General features: G+C 40.8%; 1 protein-coding gene across 12 annotated transcripts in view; it reads right to left on the minus strand.

The window, feature by feature from the left end:
* The window catches only part of dlg2 (discs, large homolog 2 (Drosophila)), a 224,494-nt gene extending 198,422 nt beyond the window's left edge, over window positions 1-26,072 (minus strand). For all 12 annotated transcript variants that reach the window (XR_011103787.1, XM_068721250.1, XM_068721241.1 and 9 more), the window contains exons 1-2: window positions 24,848-26,072; window positions 22,388-22,519 (exon numbers count right to left, since the gene is read on the minus strand). Coding sequence is in view for 11 of the 12 variants with exons in the window: in XM_068721250.1 (XP_068577351.1) it covers window positions 22,388-22,519; window positions 24,848-24,866 (151 nt within the window). In the remaining variant the exon portion in view is untranslated. The remainder of the gene's footprint in view (window positions 1-22,387; window positions 22,520-24,847) is intronic.
* Between the last annotated feature and the right edge of the window lie 340 nt (window positions 26,073-26,412).

Below are 26,412 nucleotides of genomic sequence, written 5' to 3' on the forward strand. Positions count from 1 at the left end.
ACCTTTATTGGTGCATCATTATCGTTATCTACCACAAAGCATCTGCATTGCATGACTCAAGTGAGCTCTTTGTTTGGCATCCAATTCAAGTCCTATTGTTCTTGAATGGCTGGTGATGTTTTACCAAAGAACCAGACACATAACAAGTGATCGCCACATTTACATTTCAATAGATCTGAATGAAAACCACCAGATACAGGGTTATGTTTCTGTCCCAATCGTATCACACAAATGATAGCATGAATTGTGTTTGCAGAAAATAAATGTATCTACATCCACAATTGATGAGGTTTTTCGTAAACTAAACAAACAAACAAAAAGACGATCAGAGTTCTTTTTGTAATTCAAATGAAAACAGGCTATTATAGATGCAAATGAAAACAGCAAAATGTATGCAAATCCCCAAAGGCTCTTGAATGGTTGGTGTACAGCGGGGTGAGTATATGTGTAAGACTCTGTGGTACAAAAACAGTTGTTGTAGTCGTCACTCATTTAAATATTATGACCGAGTAAAGTTATGCAGTAGAATTATACTTACTCGTTGCTATACAGCACATGACATCCAATGTAGCTTGTCTTTACACGGATAAATAACGTTTGACTTTTGATCTATTAGAACTAATTAAAATAAAAATAGTTTACAAAAGAAAAGATCCAACCAGACATCCATCTGCAGCGCTCACCTCTATGTCCACATGACAAGCAGTGACAGTTGATCTCAAATACTATTCTCTCTACACTACATTCCACTCAAAACCATCAACTGGGACCATCAATAACTAGGCTTAAAGGGAGAGGGAAGAATGAGTGACCGTAGTTTTAGTTTCAGAAATATACAGAGGCAGAAAGTAACTCACAGTGCAGTAAAACCTCCCTGCTCTCTCTGGTCATGTTGCAGCGTGCTATCCTGTGAAACAGTGTGCTGTGAGAGGACCAGATGCCTGGTGGCAAGCAAACAGTGAGCCTAATCCTCAGACATAGAAGCCGCCTGTTCCCTTCAATGCAGACAATGACCTTCCACCCTGCATAGCTGATTTCTAATTCAGCCCTCCTCTGTGCTTAACACAACCAGCAGTCCTTTCCAACTCTCCCTTAATGAACAAAACTCTCCACTCTAGTGTTTCAACAACTCTCCAACCTGGCCTCCCATTCTCCACCCTCTTCCCTCTAATATCTTCAAAGCGTGCTTCTCACACCAGTGTAGTGTTTTCATCATGCTTTGTACAAGTTAAGCATCAGGTAATGAGAACTTGACACAAAGATAGTGACTAGCAGCTCTGGGACGGTCCATTCAATCTTTGTGCCGCTGAGCTGCTTTTAAGTAGGCAGTCGGCACAATATTTAAGGCACATAGCCTGCATGTAAAAGGAATCATGAGCCCTGCAGAGGAAAACTAAGTACTGTATGCAGGGTGTATGTGTGTCTAATACATGTGTCCATGCTGGGAATCTCCACTGGCAAGGGGCGTTATATTTTTAAGCCTCAGTGAGATAGTAAACTGTTCACATTTAGATCCAATCTCCTGGAACGAGTTGTAACCAACATAAAATGGCTGCAACAAAAAAATATTATTGTTATTATCAATTCATTTTGAACCGTTTCATTATTTTGTTTACAAAATGTCGCACAAGAGTGAGAAGCACCCACCACTAGTTCCCAAAGTCCAGGGTGATTTCGTCCAATAGCTTATAGATATTACGTTTAAAATGATGTACAGCAGAGAAAAGCAGCAAATGCTCTCATTGTGAAGCTTGAACCAGCAAATCACTGGAATGTTTCCTTGAGGAAAGACTTAAACAAGGTCCATTTTCTATTACTTTGGACTAATCAGTGAAGGAATTTGCCACTTTCCATTAACATTGACAGCAACATCAACCTAATGTTTAGTATGATTTTAATTAAAACAGCATTTCCTTTTTCTGTGCATCTTTTCACAACAAATATTTGTTTAGTGTGAGAAAATAGCAGTTACAATTTTTTGTGCACTTTAGTTTTATATATATAATGCCTGTGTCAGCAAAGTCCTAGTGTCCTACTGAGATTATCTGTCATCAGCATTCGATTTAAGATACAAGACTGTTGAAGTGTTCACATTATAATCCTTAAAAGATAAACATGAGTAAATTCCATCTTTGTCAGTTACAGACTTGCATGTACGAGTGACCTCCAAACTTGTGGTTCATGGATCAAGCCTTCACTGAGGCTACAGTCTACTTTAACAGATTTGGGCAGTATTTTAAAATGTGGGTCAAAAAAGAAAAAAAAACGTAATCATGTAATTATACTTTAACAGTGGAAGTATCTGCTAAGCCTTGGCATTAACTGTTAATCCATAGGCTTTATCAGAAAATACAATGACAAAATCCCAATCTGGTGAGTATTTTTGGTAGCAGGGCCAGATAGCATGAATTGTGCTCTTCAGCACACACATGCTATACTGCCCAGCAGCAGAGTATGTTACCGTGTCCGGTCTGCATCATTAGGGCCCGAGCCCCTTTGTTATTCTAACCAAGGATATAATAATCAGTGATGTTACGCATACTATACACCTTACTGTACAGCTGATTCAGACCAAGATGTCCCTGTAAAATGCAGTTATCAGCTGTTTTTGATTCAAATTACATTTAATTAACCCTTTAATTAGATAAGATGTAGATGAGGCCTCTATTTATTTATTTAGTCTCCATAATTTCACTTAAACTGTTAAAAAACTAAAATAATTTTCTCATATTATTAAGAGCTTTAGTTTTTTAAGTATTTAATTCACACTTTAAAAACTAAAGTTTTTAAAGTGTGAATTAAATACCCTTTACCCAGATACCCTTTATCCTGTGGTTATTTCATATAGAGTATGTATTACCAGAAAACATGCAATAAATATATACAGTATAGATTGTTATCAAGATATGAAATGACGTATAGGAGATCGCCCAGTCCTACAACCTAGCATTAAGTACACAGTACTTACTTTCCATCAGTGACTGTATTAAAAATGTATTTTTATATGTATTATTACTGTAGACTATGAAGCTGTTTAAATGAGTTTCAGAGGTAACGCTCATTGTAGTGCAACATATTAGAATGTTTACATGCATGGTTTCTGTCACAAATTCCCCTTCATATTAGTTGTTTTCATCCTGCCTGCCTGTAATTAACTCTCCAGTCATTTCAGATCCTGCCATTCACACCCAGTCATCTCTCATTCCCTTCACCTGGTCCTTCACGCCCTTCTCACCTGCAGCCTATTCCCTCATTAGTCCCTCACTATTTAGGTCCCCTCACTTGCACTTGTTTCCTGCCAGATTGTCTTGTGTGTCTCAGCCAAACTCTCCAGCGTTATATATATCGTATTGTTCTGATCTGCCTATTCCGACCCTCTCTGCCTGTTTTCTCGACCTTGGATTTTTGTCTGCCCCTTATTGGATTTGTTTGCCTTTTGGACTGACCTCCCGGTGTTGACCCTACCTTTACCAAGTAAAGAAATCTATACCTGAATTCTGTCTCTGAGTCGTGCTCTTGGGTTCCCGTACCTGTAATCCTTACAGTTTCAATGGAAAGCAAATTTTCATTGTTGCCATTATCATTTGAAGGTACTTATTTTCTCCGGTCGCATCACTTCTTTTGGCTTTCAAGTACTTGACAGCGACTGTTTGCATGCTGCTCTTGCCCTTTTAGGTTTCATAACCAACTCAACGGTGGATCTGAGGAGATTTGCATCCTCTTCAACACATTTTTATGCAACTTTACTGGTAGCTGCCTTTTAAGAAGTACAAAATTCAACTCACACAAAGCGTTTTTACAGTGAAAACGCATGGACACTGTCACAATGCTGATCTGCTTACATAACGGGTGGGTGGAGTGGGCTGTGACTCACAGTGATGGCTCCTGTGTAGCCGTGCCTCTTTGGGGAGCGATTATTCCAGCTGCATCCCTTCCCTACAGCCCTCTTCCACAAAGGTGCCAGATAATCCTTCTATCTCCCAACACACACAGGCTACCGATTAATGGTAATACATCACTGCTCACTCCTTTGGCTCTCCCTCCTCAGGTTAATAACATTGTATTGTCAGATTGGTGCCGGTAAAATGTGAAGAATTTGTGCAGGAATGCCTTTTGTCCTTTTGAAGTCCAGGTTATTGACCAATGCCTAACTCTCACAATTTTTGTGAATCGTGTAAATAAAGAGGAAATTAATCATTGAGTTGTTGTAATGTGAGGGCTGGAGAGCTAGAGTTAAAGCTATATATAATTTTTTGGTCCCCAAATATCAAAAAGTCTTGAGTTCACATCCTTTTTTCTTCACTTACAAGGCTGCAGCTTCACCACTGGAGACAAAAATGTGAATGTTGAAAGCAAGGGAGTATCTGAATGTAGCAGAGGAACAGTGGGTGGAAAACTCCACTTAGGTTCAACACCAATTTGAGGGAACAGTGAGAGGAGGATTAAAATTAATGACTGCAAGAAGTAAACACTTTAAGCTCTGACTCACACTATTTTCTGCATTTTATTTTAAAGGTCTTCTATAGCATTTTCTATTAATAAATCTCTATGTAATAGGGGGCGGCCGTGGCTCAATGGGTAGAGATGGTTGTCCGGCAACCGCAAGGTCGGTTTGATCCTTGGCTGCTACATGTACCACGCTGAAGTGTCCCTAAAAAAACTGCTCCCCAGGCGCTTCTTAGCAGCCCACTGCTCCCAATAAGCTAGGGATGGGTTAAATGCAGATAAATTGTGTGTATATGTATATGACAACAATACACTGAACTTTAAGATATAGAGGAGTAATGTCTACCTGAGCAGAGAATGAACTCTCTCTGTGTGTGTTGTGAGCTTCTCTACTTTGTTGACATGCCGGGGCGGCTGTGTGTGCCTTTTAGCGTGCCCCACTGGTTAGCCCTCGGCTGCTGCTCTGCAAAGTGCTCATACGGCGGTTACAGCTGACAACGTCAACCCAACCAACAGCACTGTCACGGAAGTTGAGCACCCATCCTCCGGTTCTCCCTCAGGGAAACACTGTTACGGTTGTCTGCACCGTTGGCACTGTTGGTACCAGCCGTCGCCATGTTGAGAGCTGTGTGGAGGCAACAGATTTACTCTTAATTTGTATTGACGACTGTTGGTTTCTGGGAAGGAGAAGTCGGGTGGAGTCACACACATTCAAACGTGTCTGAACTCTCATATCCAGGCACCTTGCTCATGGCATCTCCATGGAAACAAATACAAAGTGCACTATTAATAACAACGTCAGTACTTGTGAGGAATTTTTTACTTTTTATTTTATCGTATCTTTTAAACCGTTAAACTCAGTAATTCTCTGGGCACTGACACACTGCAGGAGTGAGACAACACTGAAATCCACTTCTCTCCTGAGAACGCATGGAAACACAGACCTGAATGGGGCTGCAGAAAGCAGTGTTTTGGGGCTCTACATGAGCTCACACACAGCCAACAATAGTAACACCATCACAAACTCAGTACATGAGGGTAGCACAGGAGCCTACCTAGCTGAATTAAAAAACAATATATTAATAAACTCAATCAATCAATTATAGGGCAAGAAAAGACAGGTTGTAAACATGACAACTATTTATCTAAATTATCCAAAAAACATTATTAAAACCGAAAGGGAGGGCAGCCATAAGTCTTTAACAATCTCTCACTGCACAGGTGGAGTGTGTGTCTGCACAGCAGGGATGAGGGACAGACCGAGAACGTGTGTCTGTAAACTGTGAACGGAGTTTACAATGGACAGTTTGGGTAATGATTGCACTGTTCAGCATCATTTTCTACTCCAAATACATTTGCAGAAACTTGAGGGAAACTGTCTGATTGTATGACTGCTTTAGAAAACTAAAGAATGCCTGTAAAAGGAATGCTGAGTGACTGACAACACAAGCAAACACCAGCACAATCACTGATAACACATAATTTGATGAAAAAGATTGTGCTAAATTACAGCTGTCTGTTTTATAAATGGCATTGTGAAATCATTTGAAATCCCTGCTACTGTGTGAGCACATTATTATTATAGAACACAGTGTACATTATAAGAATGGAGGATAATGACAGACTTCTCATCAGCACATTTACCAACAGCAACACTAGTGTTGTTTTCACCTTGTGAGTCTGTGTGTGTCATTATGGCAAAATGTGGGAACAACCACAGAGGAGGGTTGGAGTACTTTGGCACATGTTTATAAGTCTGTCTGTAGTCAGCTTCTATCACCTTGATAGCGTCACAACAGTGCAAAATGCAGTCACAAAGATCTAAAGGAAGGCAGAGTTCAAAGATGGGTGTGGTGGAAGAGTGCTGCAAGTAGAGGTGTGATCCCATCACAAGATGTTAGCTGTATCACCTCCTTGAAATACATTACTCTCAGGAATACTGTCCAAATTATTGATTTGAAAGATTTGTATTCAACGTTTATGAAATTGCTATGTGCTATGCAGCTAAATGTGACTCAGCACTGAAGACCATCATGTTTAAAGTGTAACTTCACCCCCAGGTCTGAGCCTAAGTTCACCCACTGCATACATTTGAAAAATGCAATAAAATGGGCAAGTGGCTGAGAGATGAAACCACATGCAGGTCCTTATGAAGAAAGCATACAGCTACAATAGCTTGGAAAGTAGCAATATGGCATGTACCAAAAATTACACTCCACGGTCCCCCTGCCTCACTCCGCTCTGCTGGGAGACTACTTTGCTGGGAGAAGAGTGCGTGCCAGTGTCGGAGACGGACCACTGCAGCTGTAGCAACTGGATCAAAGCCAGCGGAAACCCTATAGCACCTCCGTCTCCAGATTGGGCATCAGGGATTTCATTTTTTAAGTATTTTTTCAAGTATTCATATTTTATGTATTTGTTTTGTTCGAAACTAAAATGTTTTATACAAGTAGCCAACTTCTTTAAGGAATAACTCATTGTGTTGATTGTGTGCATAACGTTAGGCAGTATGCAATGCAGTTGAGAGAGAGAGGGAGACAGCGTGTGTGTAACGATGAGAATTAAGTTAGTTATGCTGTGAATGTAGCACTGCATTTTGTGTACAGTTTAGGTCAGCGGTCACTAATAGGCAGACCCGTAAAGGCCAGAAAAGCTGCGCTGGTTGAAATAGAAGCACGCCAGGCTCGGTTATAGGTCCAGGTCCGGATACAACGGCCAGCGCAACTTTTCTGGCCTTTGTAGTACTCATTCAGCGTTCCAACAAACCCACCGACCAATTACATGCATTGTAAACTATCTCACGTGATGCTACTCAGCCAATCAAATAAGTGTATTCCGATAGGCGTCGCAACTCCAGTGAGATATACACAGACAAGGGAAGACGGGGAGAGAGACTGAACAGTCGGAGAAGTACGTGAGTCAGAGAAGTTATTTCACATGAAGTGCTCCAAAAAGAGAAAAGAGGACAGCCAGTCTTAAACCAAGAATGAACAGACTCTTATAGGTTAATTCTTCCCACAGGCAGTTCAAAACCAGTAGGTGTCATATGTTCAGAGACTGTGAGGAAGCGGCGATGTGAAGCCACACTACGAGACAAAGCAAAACTCTTTTGAGCTAACACTCACATCTGAAATGAAGGTACAGCCCAATATGATCAGAATCCTAACATTAATTAACTGTCCAACAATGATGTTAACAGAGGAATAAAGCTGAAACAAGTGGTTTAATAGCTACATATAGAGTCTTTTTAGAAGATGAGAATAATATAATATCGTGGTTTTATTGGTTGACATCACTTCACACCTGAATGGAATCAATCTAAATTTCGAGGGCAATTCAGTTAAATTCATTTAAAAAAAAAATATTTTTTATATTTTTAGAATCACAGTTTTTAAAAGCCTTCCGTTATGTTTCTGTATTTTTTTTTTTTACTTGAAATGAGAGAATATGTATTTATTATTAGATTATGTCTTATTTATAATTCATCCAGTTCAATTTAAAAACTGACAATAAATGTTGTTGAGATATTATTCAATTGAACTTTCTTTATTTGATTTGACATTCACTTGTTGACGACATACAGACGTTAATACAACTGTTCACTTCAATATATATGGGACTAAATCACAGTGCAAGTTAGACATTATTGTGATGTTCTGGACCTTTGTGAATTCTTGCTAAATGGACTGAATTTGAATTGATTACCCCTGGTTTAGTCTAAGTGTCACTGAACAAATGTTATAACGCCTCAAGAACCAAGCCACGTTCCCATGTTTTTCTTGCCACCTTCTGATTTCAAGATTAAAGTGAAGAGAGTTACACCTGAATTTAGAAACAATTTAAGGCCTTTAGGTGGACTGGACTTTAAGGCGGACCCACTATTCAGCAATGTGGGTTTAGTTTGATTCTAGACTCTTATGTATTTGTGTCAATTGTTGGGCTCATTGCAAATGCAACACAGAAGAGTGTGTGTGTGTGTGTGTGTGTGTGTGTGTGTGTGTGTGTGTGTGTGTGTGTGTGTGTGTGTGTGTGTGTGTGTGTGTGTGTGCGTGCGTGCGTGCGTGTGTGTGTGTGTGTGAGAGAGTGAGTAATAATGTAACTGGGTATTTCAGTACTCTTTGAAACATTTCAGATCATAGTATTGTTAAAATGATGACTGCTAAACATGATCATTTCGAGTCACTATAATTGTGATATGAAATTACCCTTCCGTCTCATCTCTATTTTATACAACCTCAACCTTTTTATCACATACTGGCTTTGACGTTACCTGCATACATCCGCTAATGAAAAAGGGACTGCAGAAAAAAACAGACATCATTGACTGAGAAGCAGCGGTGGCAGATATAAGGACCAAATGAGATTCAGCAGTGGAACTGCATTAGAAGAACACAGTAATTGATGAATCATTACCCACAGCTTCATGTTAATTCCATGCCTACTCACTGCCCCAAGCATAATGGGAGTCTGAAAAGAGTAACACGTACCGTAGCTCTTGTGTGTGTGTGGGGCTGCAATTTCCTGTGAGGTCAGTCACAAGGCTGAGGTACAGCAGAGTCAGCTACAGCAGGGTCAGTGAAGTGTGTGGGCGTCTTAATGACCTCACAAGTGTGGGAGGAATAACTTCTAGCACTACACCACTACTAGCTGACAGTGCCGACTATAATAGTACTGAGAGCTACATCAGTTCTTACTATGACAATCACGCAGTACGCCAGATGCACAACATCTAGTATGACATAACAAAGAATGTTCACATTATACGACTTAAACCCCATGTCTGCCTCACACTTTCATCAGTAAGAACTGCTTTAGCGTTTTCTGCCGTTTCAACGATGTGGACAGTGAACCACTCAAATCTAATACAGACCATTTACAAAAACAGTTAATTTGTAGTAGGGTCACTAGTCTTTCTTTAATCCCTCCTGACAAAAGCAGAATGTTGAGCAGAAGATGAAGATGGACATAAACAGTAAACCAGTCTTCTGGCTCCCTCTACTGGAGCTCCAACTACATCTGTATATTCCACACATCACACACACATTACTACACTTCAACCCAATGTCAAACTCAAGTGAAGATGTTGCATACAGGAGCAGAAATAAATTCACCTGAAACTGTACTGAGAGAGATATTGTGTTGTGTGGGCACAGGTATGCTTGACATTTGTTGGGAAAATCAACAAACGAGTGTGTGTGTGTGTGTGCGTGTGTGTGTGAGAGAGTGTGTGTGTGTGTGTAGAGAAAACTAACAAAATGGGTGTGGTCGAGACCACGAAGGCGAAACAAAAAAGCAAAGAAAAAGAAGAGAAAAAAGGAACACTCAAAACAAGGCAGATCCATACCGCCGCAGTAAAATACAGGAACTCTTTCTTTATTGCACAGAAACCTGACTTGCGAACTCAGATTCAGCCAGCCGCGGTTCTGGTCTTTTACCTGATAGTTACAGTTCCCAACCTTACTCGCGGTGACTGATCTAACCACAACACTATTACAACAGCATGGAAAACAACAGTAGTTTCTTCACAGCACTAACGGAACTTGGCGGTCCGTAAACATACACAAAAACATGTTATAACAATACAGTAAACTTAGAACAAAACAAAACAAGGCAACAAACACACTATGACCTATCTCTACCCAGACACAAGCCTCTTACTCTGAGATGACTTCGTAGCAGTTCATGTGGTTCTTTGAATTTAATCATTAAATTTGGGATCTGGAGCTTCAAGCTGCGCGGCGAAAAAACCTCCGTATGGCAGCGGGGATTCTTCGGAAGTTAGGGGAATCTTCTCCCTTACGACCGGCAAATGTTGACTTGATTGGGAAGAGAATTTGTCCTTCTCTTCCTCTGAAGAATGTCGTCTTCCTTCTGCAGGTTAAAGTTGGCGGGGGCCGCTTCTCCTTCGGGATCCATAACAGTCTATTGTTCGACCAGCAAATGTAGAACTATTCCTAGGTTTTCTTAAAAGCAACAACGTTGTGCACCTCCTTTCATCCAAATCAAGTCGGACGGGATGGCACAGAGCTGGAGGTGACGTTAATTTATTTTTTCACAGGGAGCCCCCTGTGGTGCCTGTGGCCCTCGTCCAATGAGACCTTAGTGTTGAGTTTGGACCAAAAATCCCCCGTAGGTGAGACTTAACGTCTGGTGGGGCTTGATGTATTTGAACACAAATCAGGCTGTTGAACCATGTAGGCCCATGCAGGCCCAACTCCCTTTGTTCCAACCACATGGTGAAGTCCCAACACATGTTACTGCAGCAACACATTTCCTCATTCAGTAGTCACTATGGCAATTGCACCTGTTTTGCTTAATGAACACTAGAACAGATCCAACATTTATTCATGGGCTGGGTGACATTTTTGTTGGACATAGAAGCTCAAAGGGCTGAGAGTTACCATTGAAATGTCAACAGGGGTACTATTTATTTTTCAATATAACACTGCTCTTCTGCTGTTCATCTGCTCACATCCCTCCCTGTCTGCCCAGCCGCTCTTCTTCTTTTTCTTGTTCTAGGCTGCTCAGATTCATTTAAATTTCATGATTGGTAAAACATAGGCACATGTCACGGCACAGTGAATTGCTCCTTCCAGGTGGGGACGGAGTGCCAACCGCAAGTGAAGGAGTTCAAGTATCTCGGGGTATTGTTCACGAGTGAGGGTAAGATGGAGCTGGAGATCGACAGGCGGATCGGTGCGTCTGCATCAGTAAAGCAGGCGCTGCACCAGACCGTCTTGGTGAAGAGGGAGCTGAGCCGGAAGCTCTGAATTTACCGGTCGGTCTACGTTCCGACCCCCACCTATGGTCATGAATTCTGGGTTGTGACCATAGGTGAGGGTCGAAAGAACGAGGTCGCGGCTACAAGCGGCCGAAATAAGTTTCCTCCGTAGGGTGGCTGGGCTCAGTCTTAGAGATAGGGTAAGGAGCTCGAACATCAGGAGGGAACTTGGAGTTGAGGCGCTACTCCTTTGCGTCGAAAGGAGTCAGCTGAGGTGGTTCGGGCATCTAATCAGGATGCCTCCTGGGCCCTCCCACTGGAGGTTTTCCAGGCACGACCAACTGGTAGGAGACCCCGGGGAAGACCCAGAACACGCTGGAGGGATTACATCTCCCAGCTGGCCTGGGAACGCCTCAGGATCCCCCAGAATGAGCTGCAAAATGTTGTGGGGGAGAGGGAAGTCTGGGTCAGCCTGCTTGGCCTGCTGCCACCGCGACCCGACCCCGGGTCGGGAAAATGGATGGATGGATGGATGGAGGCACATGTCATTCACTTATGGAGCCAGATGTCTCGCTTGTTTCATTCCAATTGCATTTAAGGGATTCTATAAAGCATGGTATTACCTGTTTTGGAAAAGTATTATACAATTTTAATTTACTTGAGGTTTCAAAGGAATACATATAATAATCTAACTACAGGCAAAAATCCATTATAGTACAAACCTATAGTCTATTTTCGTCACTGATGTACATTGTGAGATTATGCCGCTGTTTGTTTGCTCAAAATCTTTGATGGAATTTTTAATTGTATTAGAATGGTGACGACGGTGTCGGTGTGAAGATTATCTATTGCACATTTTCAAGCATATGTCTTCTGAATTTACATACAAGTTTTGATGCTACATTGATTTCCATGTCTGGGACGGTGTAAATCTGTCAAATCAATACAATACTCAGTCTATTTTCCAGTCATTCTCACTCAGTCATGTATACACACCAGGCTTATCGAACATTTGACACATGCAAAATTACCAAAATAACCCACTATCGATATATGAACAGGATGACATATGAAATGTTTCATATAACATGTTACTGTAAGTGTTGGTGGGACAGGATTTGTCTAATAGCATGGATTCATTACAAGTCTCTCGCTCTCTCTCTCCACAAGATGGCAGCCTTCTCTACATCAATTATCACTCAGCTGTGATTATCTAAATATGAGTAACAACCACATTCAAGGACACTGAGTAGTTACAAAACACAGGACAGAGAAAATATTCAATGAAATGCTCACAGACATTTTTTATTGAAAAAACGTGAAAATATTACTCTGTCTTTGCAGACAGTAGTCTTTCAGTGTAAAAAACAAATAGAGGTGTGTTAAAGTGAACCGAAGAATCACACGCGTGTGGTTGTTGTTGTTGCCATTGACAGAATGACAGAACATACAAACAGACGTAAATTATTTGATGTATCCTGAACTTAACAACCGCTCTAACAGATGATCTATCTGATGTAAAGGTCAAGAGGAGTTCTGTAATCCGTTAAGTACACATGAAACCCTTAAAACCTACCAATGACATCTGTAACCTTTGACCTAGCATGGAACAGTAAGAGTCAAACTAAACCACATATGAAATGTGCCAATTAAGCAGCCATGTTAAAGCAGTGATTTAGAACTTCTTTATAATCTATATATGTGCTGACGTCACCTTATTTATGTAATGAAATATTTACCATGGCTGCTTAATTGTAAATGTAAATCAACTTTTACTGTCACACATTGGTCAAAGCACACAGTGAAATTGAATCTCTGCATTTAACAGGTCTTAGTATGAGAAGCAGAGGGCAGCTACCATACAGCGGCGCGGAGCAGTTTAGAGTTGGGTGACTTGCTCAAGGGGGCGAACTGGCACTTTTCCAGCTACCAGTCCACACTCTGAACTAGGTCCATGCAGGGACTTGAACCGGCAACCGTCTGACTTCCTCACATTTCAAATGTGATTTTTGTATGACTCCTACAAATATATATTTGGTTTGGACCAAGAAAAAAAAGGTCAAATGATGCTTTTCAGATGTTGTGTTCACACTGGCTTTAAAAACTAAGATCTGTAAACATGAAGTCATGACAAGGGACTCATAAAAAAAGGGAAATATGGGGAATAGTTACTGTCACTACATTTCACTTCTTAATTAAGGAAATCACAGGATATACATATACATACATGTTATTATGGTTACCCAATGATCTTGCATTAACATATAGCTTATACAGATCTTTGTCTTAACAGTTCACAATCACCAGTAGATCATGACAATCATCTATCTTTTGAATCCATGCTAAAATCCTTGATTGGAACTGGATGAAAGCCACCTAAAAACACCAAAAGGTTTAGGTGTGCGAGCACCCTAAATGGATGAATGAATCGTCACAAAAATAACAGAAAGCTTCTCAAAATATTAGATTGTTTAAATGTACAGATTCATCACAGCACTGACAAAAGAGGAGACCCCAAACTTGAAAGACTGTCTACAAGTATCAGCACCGAACAGATGTTTGTTTGTTTTTTCAGTCTGCCTGGAAGAGATTCAATTAATACTAAGAGTAGATTAGAGAAATGAAGCCTCCCAGGAAAGGATGTCTCTCAGACAGCAGAGCAGAGAGACAACCATCCTATTAAAAGGACTGGCCAGCCTTGTTCCTCAGACAATGATTGAGCTCATTAGAAATCTTTGTGAGGCATATTGGCAGACAACAGTTGTGTGTTTAGGACCCTAGGAATCCCACCTGAGTTTGGAATTTATTTAGGTGAGCACATGCCATTGGAGCGTGTCATAGGTAGACTGTGATGCAGACAAGATATTCAGTTCTACTGCAAGTAGTTTGGACAAAGTATAGTCATTGTGCATAAGTGCACAGCTACTGGCTGTCAGATGTTCAAAAGTACTACATCATCATTGAGACTTTAGTACTTTTAAACCGCAAGGTACAACCCTTTTTCATGCACGACCACCACTACAAAACTTAGCTACACAAACATACACACCATAAGATGAACAAATGCACGGCAGCCACTATATTATATCCAATATCTTTGAATGCATTCCAAAAGCTAAGCTGCACACAGAACAGTCATCATTAACATCCCCTTCACACAGTTTTACAGCACAGCTTTTAGAACATATGCTCCACTATGGTCAACCTACTGCTAAGTATTTAGTGCCAAAATATGCACTGCTAATATGCTGCTCATGTAAATAAACAGAAAAAAGAATTTCTCCATATGATATACTGTGTGAAAATGCCGAACATCACAAACTGGTGTTTTTATATGAAAACGTTCGTAAACCATAGTGGAACAGTACAGCAACATCAGTAGACAGAAGGCATAAATATCAAATATCTGATTATATAGTAATTTCAAGAGTCAGCAGATACCAATCAAAATCAATTTGATGCTGAAAGGGCAGATATTTAATTACAACATTTCCAACAATATGAGTTGGTAAATGGCACAGTCATTGAGCCAAAATGAATGTCTCTACATTGCATCAAGGTGGAGTACCAATAATTATAATATATATATATTTTAATCTCCCCATTGGGCAACTCTCAAGCTTTTAACTTAGACACCATTTTTTTCTCAATATTATGACACACTGGACAACATTGTTTATCTTTCATTATAATAAAGTGAGGCTTAGATCATACTCGCCGTAGTGAAGCCGGCGCGAGTCGTGGTCTGCGTTGGTGGTCGGAGTTTAGTTTAACTATTTCTTAACTGCACTATTTACTGTCTAAGGATTATACAAAAAAGGCCAATTTGCTTTGAAATGCTTTAGAGGAGGTCTTAAAAATCTTTATTTGAGTATATATTTTTAGTATATATATATATATATATATATATTTTTAGTATATATATATATATATATATTTTTAGTATATATATATATATATATATATATATATATATATATCCCATGAATATGAGATTACAGATAATTACAATCCCTCCTCGGCATTGTGGAGGGTGGTTCATGGCGTTTTGCCTGTTACACCACAGACTATGGGCATATCTCCCTCTGAGTTACACTCGTTGTCTTTTTGATTCTTCACAGTTTGTTTGTTTGTTTGTACGCCCTCTGGCATTTCGGAGAATAATGCAGCGCACAGCACAGAGAGTATAATACATACAAACTCGGAGCTCACATGCCGTCTGTGGAGGCTCGCATAAACAAAGCTTTAATCAGAGTTTGTTGTCTGTGATAACCATGATACATTTTTTTAATCTTGACAGAATTAATAATTGGTCTACTAGAGGGAAGTCCCAAAGCAGATACATAACTTTTTTGCAGAGCAAAAGTAGGTCTGAACACGGCCATAGGCACTGCAGTGCTATGAGCTAAATGCTTTTGCCAGCATGCTAACATGCTCGCCATGACAATGCTGATGATTAAAGGTACAATTCTATTGTGTTCCCCATCTAAGCGTAGCTTGTTAGCATGGTAATATTTTCTAATTAGCACCAACCAATAAGTCCAGCTGAGGTTGATGGGAATAGAAGAAGACGTACTAGACGACTTGTTTGATCCCTAAGGAGAATGTCATTAGTTTTGCAGCCATTTTATTCATAAAGCAAAGTACTGGACAAATTTAAATTTTGACCCAATGATGGCGCTAGATGAACAATGCTCTCTTTTCAGGAGAGCCCTAGTCACATTAACACAGTCACACATTCATACCTGGAAGCTGCCCAGTTCAACCACAGTCTGACCTGCTGGCCACTGAGCTCCACAGGAGCAGTTGGGGTTAAGGATCTCCTTAAAGGGAACTTCAGTGGTGGTGACTGTATTAGTGTGAGTGAATCTCAGTATCAGAACCAACATGCATTTCAAACAAATCTTTTCAAATCAATGTGGGCATGCGTGCATATGTTGCAATTTACAGCATGTTAAAAAGACACTGATCCTCATCTTCAGGATTGAGAATGAAGAATCTGTGAGGAAAATATTAGAACCTTGAAAGCACTGGGAATCGAAGGAAGAATGAAGCGAGAGCTGGAAGCACATACGTAAGTCCTTCAACTGTGCAGATGAGTGATTGAGAAGCAGTGGGGATGATGAATGGGTTAATCCACACACGGATCCACTCTGCAGTGATGGGGTTTAGCTGGGACGCCCACGCCACTGGCCAGATTAGACAGCACCTAATGCTTTGTAAGATGATTACATCTATTTCAGGAGGCATTTATATCATTGCAGAGTTGTGACTGTGTTTGATTGCATAGACCTATTGTTTCAAAGGAACTGGTAAGACATTTAGGGTCCATCTTACTTTGAAGCGAGTAGTAATGAGCGTTTAACAACTCTGCCTTCATACTAACAAAGCCTTGCAATGATGAAGAAAAAAAATAACAAGAAGCCATGAAAATGGAGTTGTGTCATGATAGACAATTACAACACTCAAATATTCAGCAAATCTTCCTCTCACTACAACTTTATATATCCTGATGAGAACTATTGGTTTCTGATGAATGGATGACATTAGTTAACTAAGTAGCACACTCTATATTGGTGAATGATGAATAATAATAATTATGACTTTGTAATGACAGCTTGTGGACAATGGAAGTTGGCACATAACGCACATTATAAGTGAAAGATATGAGCGTGTTCCTGGAGAACATCTGTTGCAGGATATTATGTAAGCATTCAAATGAGGGAAAGATTATAAAATGTAATCCACACAAAAATGAAAAATGAGTCCTAATGGAGTTTGTCCACACAGTTAATATTTATTATTTAGAAAATATGTATTTTGAATTATCACCCTGATTTGAAACAGAGGAGCAGGCAAGGAAGCTGAATAAATGTGTGTGAAGGAATAGAATTAAATGAACAGACAAAAGGTTTGTTTATAGGCATTGTATGTGCAGAGTTGGTTATTTGTGGTTTTGTAAGTGTTAACAGAGTCTGTGTCCCAATAGCTTTCCTAGAATAGATGTATAATGCATGTGTAGTGTGTACTGTGAGTCAATCAGTCAGTAGGCTTGAACCAATTGGCAATCTGATCATATATCAATGATTGAAGGGATTATCAACTATTGTATACACACACTACACCTACACTAGGATGAAGGCAATTTTAACTAACTTACTATCATTACTAAAAAACTAAAACAAAAAAATAGAATGCGCGCCCTACTGTACATTTAGAGATGTTTGTGGTGAAGCGACATCCCAACCAGTTTGCCGTCTCTTCTCCGTGGAAGTCCTTTCTCCATATGTCTGCTCACCACAACTTTACTGTGCGTTCCATGAAAGTAGTTAACGTTATAGAGAGGTCGGAACCAAAAAATATTTTTACATTCAAAGTTTTGAAGTTTTCAAATGATGCTTAGAATGTCTGTTGTAATATATTTATGACATCATCACCCTAAAAAAATGGGGAAAATGTGATTTTGTGTTGTGTGGGAAACAGTAGAGACGTGTGGAGACTAGTATGTGAACAGATGGGCCACCGACCACATCAACAGGCATGACTATGTTACATCCGTGTCACTTCTCGTGTGTGATTTGGTGACAAAGCGTAGTTCAGAGACCGGACCTACTCATCAGGGATTCCTCCTGGTAAAAGATCTTATAGTGTGTGACCCTCTGTCTCCAGTCAGTCATGTAGTGTGAAAACCACAACAACCTCAAGACTCCCCATCACAAATCAGCCAGTTGTGTGTGAACGGTACCGCTATCTGACTACTTTGAAAGTGGTGTAGTGGGAACTTGGTTTTCGGGAAGCCAATGCAGTACTTAAGCAGAGCCATTACCTGGCACATGTTACCCCCCCTCCCTCTTCAGCCTGACCATATAGTACACAGCAAAGCAGAGAACAAAGAGACGTCCTCACTGAAACAGTGACACAATCTGCATCTTGGGTTACAAAAGGCAGACCACTGATGGACTTGCCTACTGTATCTGGCTCACTTGTACCTTGCACCATATACTGTAGCTCAGGTGCCCTGTTATCTGCAGTGTGTCAACTGACCAAGTCATCCAACTCATCACTCAGTGAGAGGAGACAACAAAGAAAGCCTCAGTGATACAGAGCCATGCAAGTATTAGACTGATAGCAATGCTGATTGTATACAAGAGAGACAATGTCACTTCGGTGAAAAACACTGGATGGTGGACTATCAGTAGCTTGAAGTTTTGCTTGTTGCAGAACAACGTGATGTTTGACCTCTGACAGCAGTCTCATTTTTGGATGTTGAACATACTGTTGGGAATACAAGAACAAATCTAGGTTTGCATGCGACTTTATTTCTCTTTTAGGAAAATTATTTGATTTTGCTGTGACTGAATGAGAAGTGATGTAAATGTAAATACAAGTTTAGATAACCCATAGACCAAATACAATGCGGTCAAATATTACTGTTTTAGTAGTAAATTACAAATATTTCAGCGTGACTCTGTGCCAAACTCCAGCTCTACAAAGATCTATTTGTCCACACGCTTTGATACCAGGTTAGCTACATTTGACAACGTTCCTGAAGCACAGACTGTATATAAGAAGTGGACATAGTCATTGTGACGTCACTCATTGGTTTGTGGACTGCTGTTTTCAAGCCTCGAGTTCCATGATCTGGCCGTCGGAACATGGAGAAGTGATGAAGAGCAGTGTTTTTCAACCTTTTCTGAGCCGCAGCACATTTTTTACATGCAGAGCATTTGAGCAGCATGTAGGTGGAGTTGAGGCATCGTTTCAGGGATGAAGCTTGGAAACTGTGCAGCGCCCACAGAGTCACACTTTGCCTTGAGTGTGTCATTACACTGGAGGTCTATCAGCTCCATTTGGATGTGCACAGGTGCTCTTTCCACGTCAACTGCAAACGCATTGCTGAGCAGTTCAAATTTAAATTTCTGAGCTGCAAAGTTGGCAAATTGCCCAGTGAACTCTGTGCCAAGTGCGCCCAGTTTATCAGCAAACTGCGCAGTCGGGAACACAGCGGTGGAAACACGGTTTGGCAACACGGAAAGTGACCCAAGTTTCCTTGCTGCATCTGAGTCTCCTACAGGCGCAGCTTGGCTTGGAAAGCTCTCAGTGCATCATACATGTCTGTGATCACCCGTCCCCGTCCCTGAAGCTGGAGGTTTAGCGCAGTGAGACACTTTGTTATGTCGCACAAAAAGGCCAGCTCACATCGCCACGTTTCATCCCGGAGCTCTGTGGTGTGGCGGGTCAGTTATGATAGACATATGATTCTCGCGGGCCAGAGATATGTTACTCAAATCAAGTGAGAAGAAGGGTAATTTTTTAATAGACTTCACACACAATCGGGCTTCTTTTTGCAACCAGAGCAGTCGCCCCCTGCTGGTCAGCGGAGAAAATGTGAGTTTTAAGACACTTTCTCATTGGCTTCACTCAACAGAACCACAGGTTGCCGCCTGCCCTTAAGTCTCGGTCACTAATGCACATAATAAAGGAATCTGTTACTGGGGCCCAGTGGTTGGGGAAGGGTTAGGAAATGACGATTCCAAACCCTCACTGTGGACGATTGTCAGAGCCTTCAACTGATGTGGAGATCATGAGGTTGACCCACAGCACCTGAACAGAACCCTATAGCTTGACCACTGTCTGCATGTGCACTCTAAAATCAGGCTTATAATATAGCCCATTAAGACCAGAGTACCTTCTACTCCAGCAAGGCACATCCATTAATGGCACGGTCACTCTGATCTATTGCATGCCCAATCGCACAAGCAAGCTATTGTTGTTCAGTTTGTCGAAGCAAAATGGAGGAAACTATCAAGTTATGCTGAAAGGATAATCATGACACCAAAGCATCTGAAAAGTAATGTGTAGAGGGAATCTGGATTCAGCAACATGATGGAAAATGGTGGATAAAGGTGAGGCTGTTTGTCAACTGTCAACTGCAACTGCCTGAAAGGATGATGATGATGAAAGGAACATCACAAATACCACAGCATATTTCACAATGAGACTACACAAGCTACATTTTCATTCATTCAAATGAATTTTACGTTAGTTCTCATTTGTGTGAACTTGAAAAAGTGTCCTTTTGTTAGTGAACAGTATGCGTAATGACAAATGGCCAACGTCTTTATGTAAACAGTGTTCAGTGCTACAATGAGCTCTGAGCATTGATTATTTAGCACTGGATTTAAAGTACAAGCTATCAGGACCACAGGAATAAAATATCATGGCAGAAGAATTTAACAAATTTAAATGACAACAAAATATTAGTGTGAGCCAAATAAATTCTGGTAAACACTGAAAGTCACAGAGGAGTAAGCCAGACAGCTGCTAGCCTACATATTATGTAAAACCTAATAACTAAAGTACTGCCAAACAAGTTCAGATGACCTCTGAGGGATAACGAAGCCCATGAACGAGAATCTTTCTTTTATTAAAAATAAAAATAAAAACTATATTTTCACTAGTTTTATATTATTTGCACGATGAGTAACCCTCAGTGACGTTTAAAGTAACTCTGTTTTAACTATGGGGGTTATGTGTATTGTGTTTCCCCGTTTTGCTGGTGTATTTATTTGTCAGCTAGTACTGTACTTGAGTACCAATGTTTGGGTCAAAATGATTTGGGTTTTATGGACTAATTGTCAAAATGTCTTCTTCCACACATCAAGGTGTATTAGAGTACTGTTTCTACATGCCAGTGATACAAAACAACCAAAAGTCAAACTCCTGAAGAGAGCTAAGTGTAATCCACAGTTACTTATTCATTAGTGTGGAAGTTTAACTCTGGTGTGCTACTGTCAACATAAAGTTAAAATAATGTGGTTCTAGTTTTACTGACTAACCCAATTGTACAATCAGTCCGTTTCATTAAGATGCAGCGATTTGGTTTTAGCTTTTTATCAGAAAACTCCACTGCTGTGGAGGCTGATCTTAACTTTGGAATAGTAATAATTTCATGATATTCGCCTGATCAAACTGACAAGGAGGGGGGGGGGGGGGGGGGGCTGTGAATAAGTGACAGAGCAGGGTCATCCTCAAATCAGAGGATCAGCAGTTCGATCCCCGGCTCTCCTAGTCCATGTTGATGTGTTCTTGAGCAAAACACGTAACTCCAAGTTGCTCCCGCAGGCTGTTCCAGTGGTGTATGAATGGATATGAATGTTAAAGAGTCCTGATGGGCAGGTGGCATCTTGCATGGCAGCCCCTCCCATCAAGAAGACTATACTCTTGCATGCCTAAGCCCGTAGTTCATTTCTCATACATCTGCCAATCACTCCTCATGCTCACTCATTATTTCCCTGCTGTCTATTGCTCAAGGCTGTCGGTCATGATGTCAGCAGTTTAGATCAGCTGGTCTCTTCATCCAATAGCACAATGAAACAATGACATCATTAGCCTATCATCTTGCTGCTGTCTCTTTTAAATATGATTGTCTCTCTACCTTCAGTACGTTCGTGCTGCTGTTACATAACCCTCCACCTCCCCATCTCCTCCCAATCTTCATCAGATTCTATCATCTTCACCAACTCATCATTCTATCATCAGCCACCACCACCAGTGTCTGGACTCAGAGCAGAAGCCCATCCATTACAAATCTCCATGTAGAGTCCAAGCACCAAAGACTGAAGACTTTATCGTTATATATCATCTGTTAATTATAAACTATTATCTTTTCTTCATCTGACTTCTCTCTCCTGATTGAACTGATTGCACTATTCAATTCTTATGCATGTGTAATAAATTATTGTTAAATTCTAATGATGTCTCTCCTGATTGAAATGCTGCTGAGGCCCATATGTAACGTGCTAGTGTGCTTCCTGTTTTACTGTGGTATACAGTGCTCTGTGAAAGACTAGGTATGTACATTTTACAAGACATTCATATTAACATAAGAACAGTTATTGTTGTGCTGCATTTGGTATGACGTCATTTTGTACAGCGATTATTAAATGCATTTAGTTTATTTCAGCAGCCCCAACTCTGATGGCCTTCCAGTGTTCCTGAAGCCATGAGAAGTTGTGTGTTTTATCGGTTCAGTTACGGTGATCATAAACATCCATCTGTGCTGGTGCAACGAAAGAATTTCAAATATTTTTGCGGCATTAAAGGTACATGACTGTGTGGCTGATTGTAAATTATTTCGTTTTTCTGAAAACCACAACAATATTAAGTTGAAAGGAAAAAACAGTTGCTTGATGGATTGTTTGTACTTCACTGACTTACCAAGAAGAGCTTCAAACAGGTTGCTTTGGAAAATCCCCATCACTCTCAGAATGGCAGTTTTGAGCTGCTGCTCCTCCGGCTTCCTCAGTTTAGTGCAGAACTCCTCCAGAAGCCCCAGGGCTCGAGCTGTGTCTGGAGAGGGGGGGCAGATAGGACAAGACAGCCGTTGGTGCTATATGTATATATATATACAGTGCTGTGAAAAAGTATTTACCCCCTTCCTGGTTTCTTATTGTTTTGCATATTTGTCACACTTAAATGTTTCAGATCATCAAATGTTTTTTAATCCTAGTAAATACAAAATGCAGTTTTTAAATGATGATTTCATTTATTACGGGAGAAAAGCTATCCAAACCTACCTGGCCCTGTGTGAAAAAGTAATTGCCCTCCCTTGATAAATCATGAATGAACTGTGATTTTTTGGAAAGCTGAGTTCAATTTCACTAGCCACACCCAGGCCTGATTACTGCCAGACCTGTTGAATCAAGAAATCACTTAAATAGAACCTGTCTGACAAAGTGAAGTCGGCTAAAAGATCTCAAAAAGCAACACATCATGCCGCGATGTAAAGAAATTCAAGAACAGATGAGAAACAAAGTAACTGACATGAACCAGTCTGGAAAGACCTCAGAAGAACATCTAAAGAACTGCAGGCCTCACTCGCCTCAGTTAAGATCAGTGTTCATGATTCAACAATAAGAAAGAGACTGGGCAGAAATAGCACCCATGGGAGAGTTCCAAGGCAAAAGCCACTGCTGAGCAAAAATAACACAAAGGCTCGTCTCACATTTGCCAAAAAACATCTTGATGATCCCCGAGACTTTAAGGGCAAATATTCTTTGGACTGACGAGACAAAAGTTGAACTTTTTGGAAGGTGTGCGTCCCGTTACATCTGGCGTAAAACTGACACAGCATTTCATAAAAACAACATCATACCAACAGTCACACATGGTGGTGGTAGTGTGATGGTCTGGGGCTGCTTTGCAGATTCGGGACCTGGATGACTTGCCATAATTTATGGAACCATGAATTCTGCTCTCTACCAGAACATCCTGAAGGAGAATGTCGAGCCATCAGTTCGTGACCTCAAACTCAAGCGCACTTTGGTTATGCAGAAGGACAATGATCCGAAACACACCAGCAAGTCCACCTCTGAATGGCTAAAAAAAAGCAAAAAGAAGGTTTTGGAGTGGCCTAGTCAAAGTCTGGACTTAAATCTGATTGAGATGCTGTGGCGTGAGCTTAAACAAGCTGTTTCTGATCGAAAACCATCCAATGTGGCTGAATTGAAACAATTCAGCAAAGAAGAGTGGGCCAAAATTCTTCCATAGCGACATGAAAGACTCATTGCCAGTTATCGCAAACGCTTGATTGCAATTGTTGTTGCCAAGGGTGACAAAACCAGTTATCAGGTTTAGGGGGCAATTACTTTTTCACACAGGGCCAAGTAGGTTTGGATAGCTTTTCTCCCTTAATAAATTAAATCATCATCTAAAAACAGCATTTTGTATTTACTCGGGTTATCTTTGTCTAATATCAAAATTAGTTTGATGATCTGAAACATTTAAGTGTGACAAATATGCAAAAAAATAAGAAACCAGGAAGGGGGCAAATACTTTTTCACAGCACTGTATATATATACACACATATATATATATATATATATATATATATATATATATATATATATATATATATTGTAGTATGATGTGACAATATTGGGTTTGATGATATGTTTTAGGCCATAAAAAAAGTACTTCAGCCCAGAGCGTGTAAATGAAGAGTGAGTAAAGTGAGTTCAGGTGGTTTACTGTCCTCTACAGCTGTACACTGTGCTACACAGACAGATATATGCTCAAAAGTATATATGGACACCCCCGCATTCCAGTCATATGTGACAGTTGAACATCATTCCAAAACCATCGGCATAAATGTGCTGTTCTAACAGTCTCCACTCTTTAGCTCAATTCAATTTGTATAGCCCAATATCACAAATGTGCCTCAAAGGCTTTATAATCTCTACAAAAAGACGTGTTGATAGAGCTGACTCTAGGGCAGTGAAGGACAAACTGTGGTGGAAAGTTGGACAGACACTGGTTGTCCATGGGGAGAAACATCCACACACCTTTGGCCATAGAGTAGATGTATATTCTGAGGCTAATGGAACACAAAAGGTTGAGAGTTCACAATGTTACTATAACATGTAGACAAATGCAATGTTGGTGATGTGACTTTTACTTTTGACGGGGTCTGATGAAAGACTCTCATAACATTACATTACAGTCATTTAGCAGACGCTTTTATCCAAAGCGACTTACAATAAGTGCATCAACATTGGTAATCAAAAGAACTACTAGTCACCGGGAGTCATAAGTACATCTCCTTTTCCAAACAAGCATCTAAGAGCATGAAGCAGAGCATAACTCAGAGCCAAAGGCGTGGCACATACAGTGACTCACCTTTTTTTCTGATAGGCATGGCTGACTCTGTGTAAACTTGACTCTCTCCAACTCTTCCAGCTCCGTCTTCAGTGCATGGTCAAGAAGTTCTTCCTCTTGGTGGGATCACACAAAACAGGTAGGGTACTGATAAAAGCAGCTCTTCTCCAAGCACTCTGAGAGGAGAACCTAAACAAGAGGCTGTAACCACAAGGAGGGGGTCTCCAAGGGGGTCTGTGTCCAGTGAGGAAGGTTGATTCCACAGACTAGATTTTAGCACAACGATGTCATGTGATCACAGGTGTCTCTGTACCAACAGTAATCCACAAGAAGCTCAGAGAGGATCCCTGCATCGATGCCTCATCAACTTGTATCTACTGGGTCCGTTCACTAATTCAAGGCTCCTCTGCTTTAGAGACATTCTGCACGTGAGGCTGTGTATTACTTCTGTTAGGTTCCTCCTCTGGCTGTCCAGCTGGCAGACCACAGGCGTGCCTGGTCATGATGGACCCACTGCTGGTCCAAACATCCTTTCTCAGACAGACGGGTTACAATGCAGGACTAGAGACAGACGGTGGACACCAAGCCGCGAAGTCCTCACAGTCCTGATGAAGAGAGTAGAGAAGCACCCGGTCCTGGCTCGGTCCTGTCTGTGAGCCGGGTCTACATCAGTTCTCCTGCATGACAGTACATACCTGAAGTTTCTCAGACAAAACGCAGGTTAAAGGTTCCACGACACTCCAAAGAAGAAAATTAATGTTGTGGTTTCCTTGAAGATTTACCGTTGGGACATGGCAGCTAACACGTACCAGTCCCTTCAGAGTTGGTGTCTGGAGGTGGGACTGATGGAAGACATGTGTACCGTACCCCATGAGGCAGATAACGACAAGTGATGAAATACAAAACTCTAAACTCTAACGCCGCCTGCTAACGGTGCTCCTACGGATAGATAGAAAGATGCGTGTTGTTCATTAGTTAGCTAGCATCCATGCTACACCAGCAGCCAGCGGCGGGCTCAATGAAACGCTTTCCCAGTGCGACGCCTGGCTGTAGGAAAATACCTGCCTGCCAACTGTGGGAGAAAACGCATGGCTCTCAAACGACTCCATGTATTTTCATATTCCGTAAAATGGTGACTGTGCATTCGCCGGACATTTCCCCTGATGAAGAATAGCACTGTCCTCGAACTGCCACATCTCTTTATTCTTTAACCAGGTACTGTACAGTAACGCTAGCCATATGAACTGACAGCATCACCAACAGTTTTAGGTACCAGAAACAAGCTAGCCACAATAACAAGCGGAACTTCCGCTTATCGATTTCACAATACTACACTCGTTAACGATACACGTTTACAGTTTTGAAACAAATTTGCAGCTTTAGCAAACGACTGTCTAGATTTTTACATCGATATGAATAATATGTAATGAAGAGACACATTGTGAGTTCAATTATTAAAGTAATTCAATTGCCAGCCAATGCAATAACAATGAGATCTTTAAATATGAAGCATTCATACCTACAGACCATCATAGTTGGTGTAGGGCTTTTAAAACATCATCAACATGGAACAATATTTTATTTTC

This window comes from Cebidichthys violaceus, unplaced genomic scaffold, assembly GCF_023349555.1.
Source record: "Cebidichthys violaceus isolate CVI_PGR_0920_01 unplaced genomic scaffold, fCebVio1.0.p SCAF_27, whole genome shotgun sequence".
Classification (NCBI taxonomy): Eukaryota; Metazoa; Chordata; class Actinopteri; order Perciformes; family Stichaeidae; genus Cebidichthys; species Cebidichthys violaceus.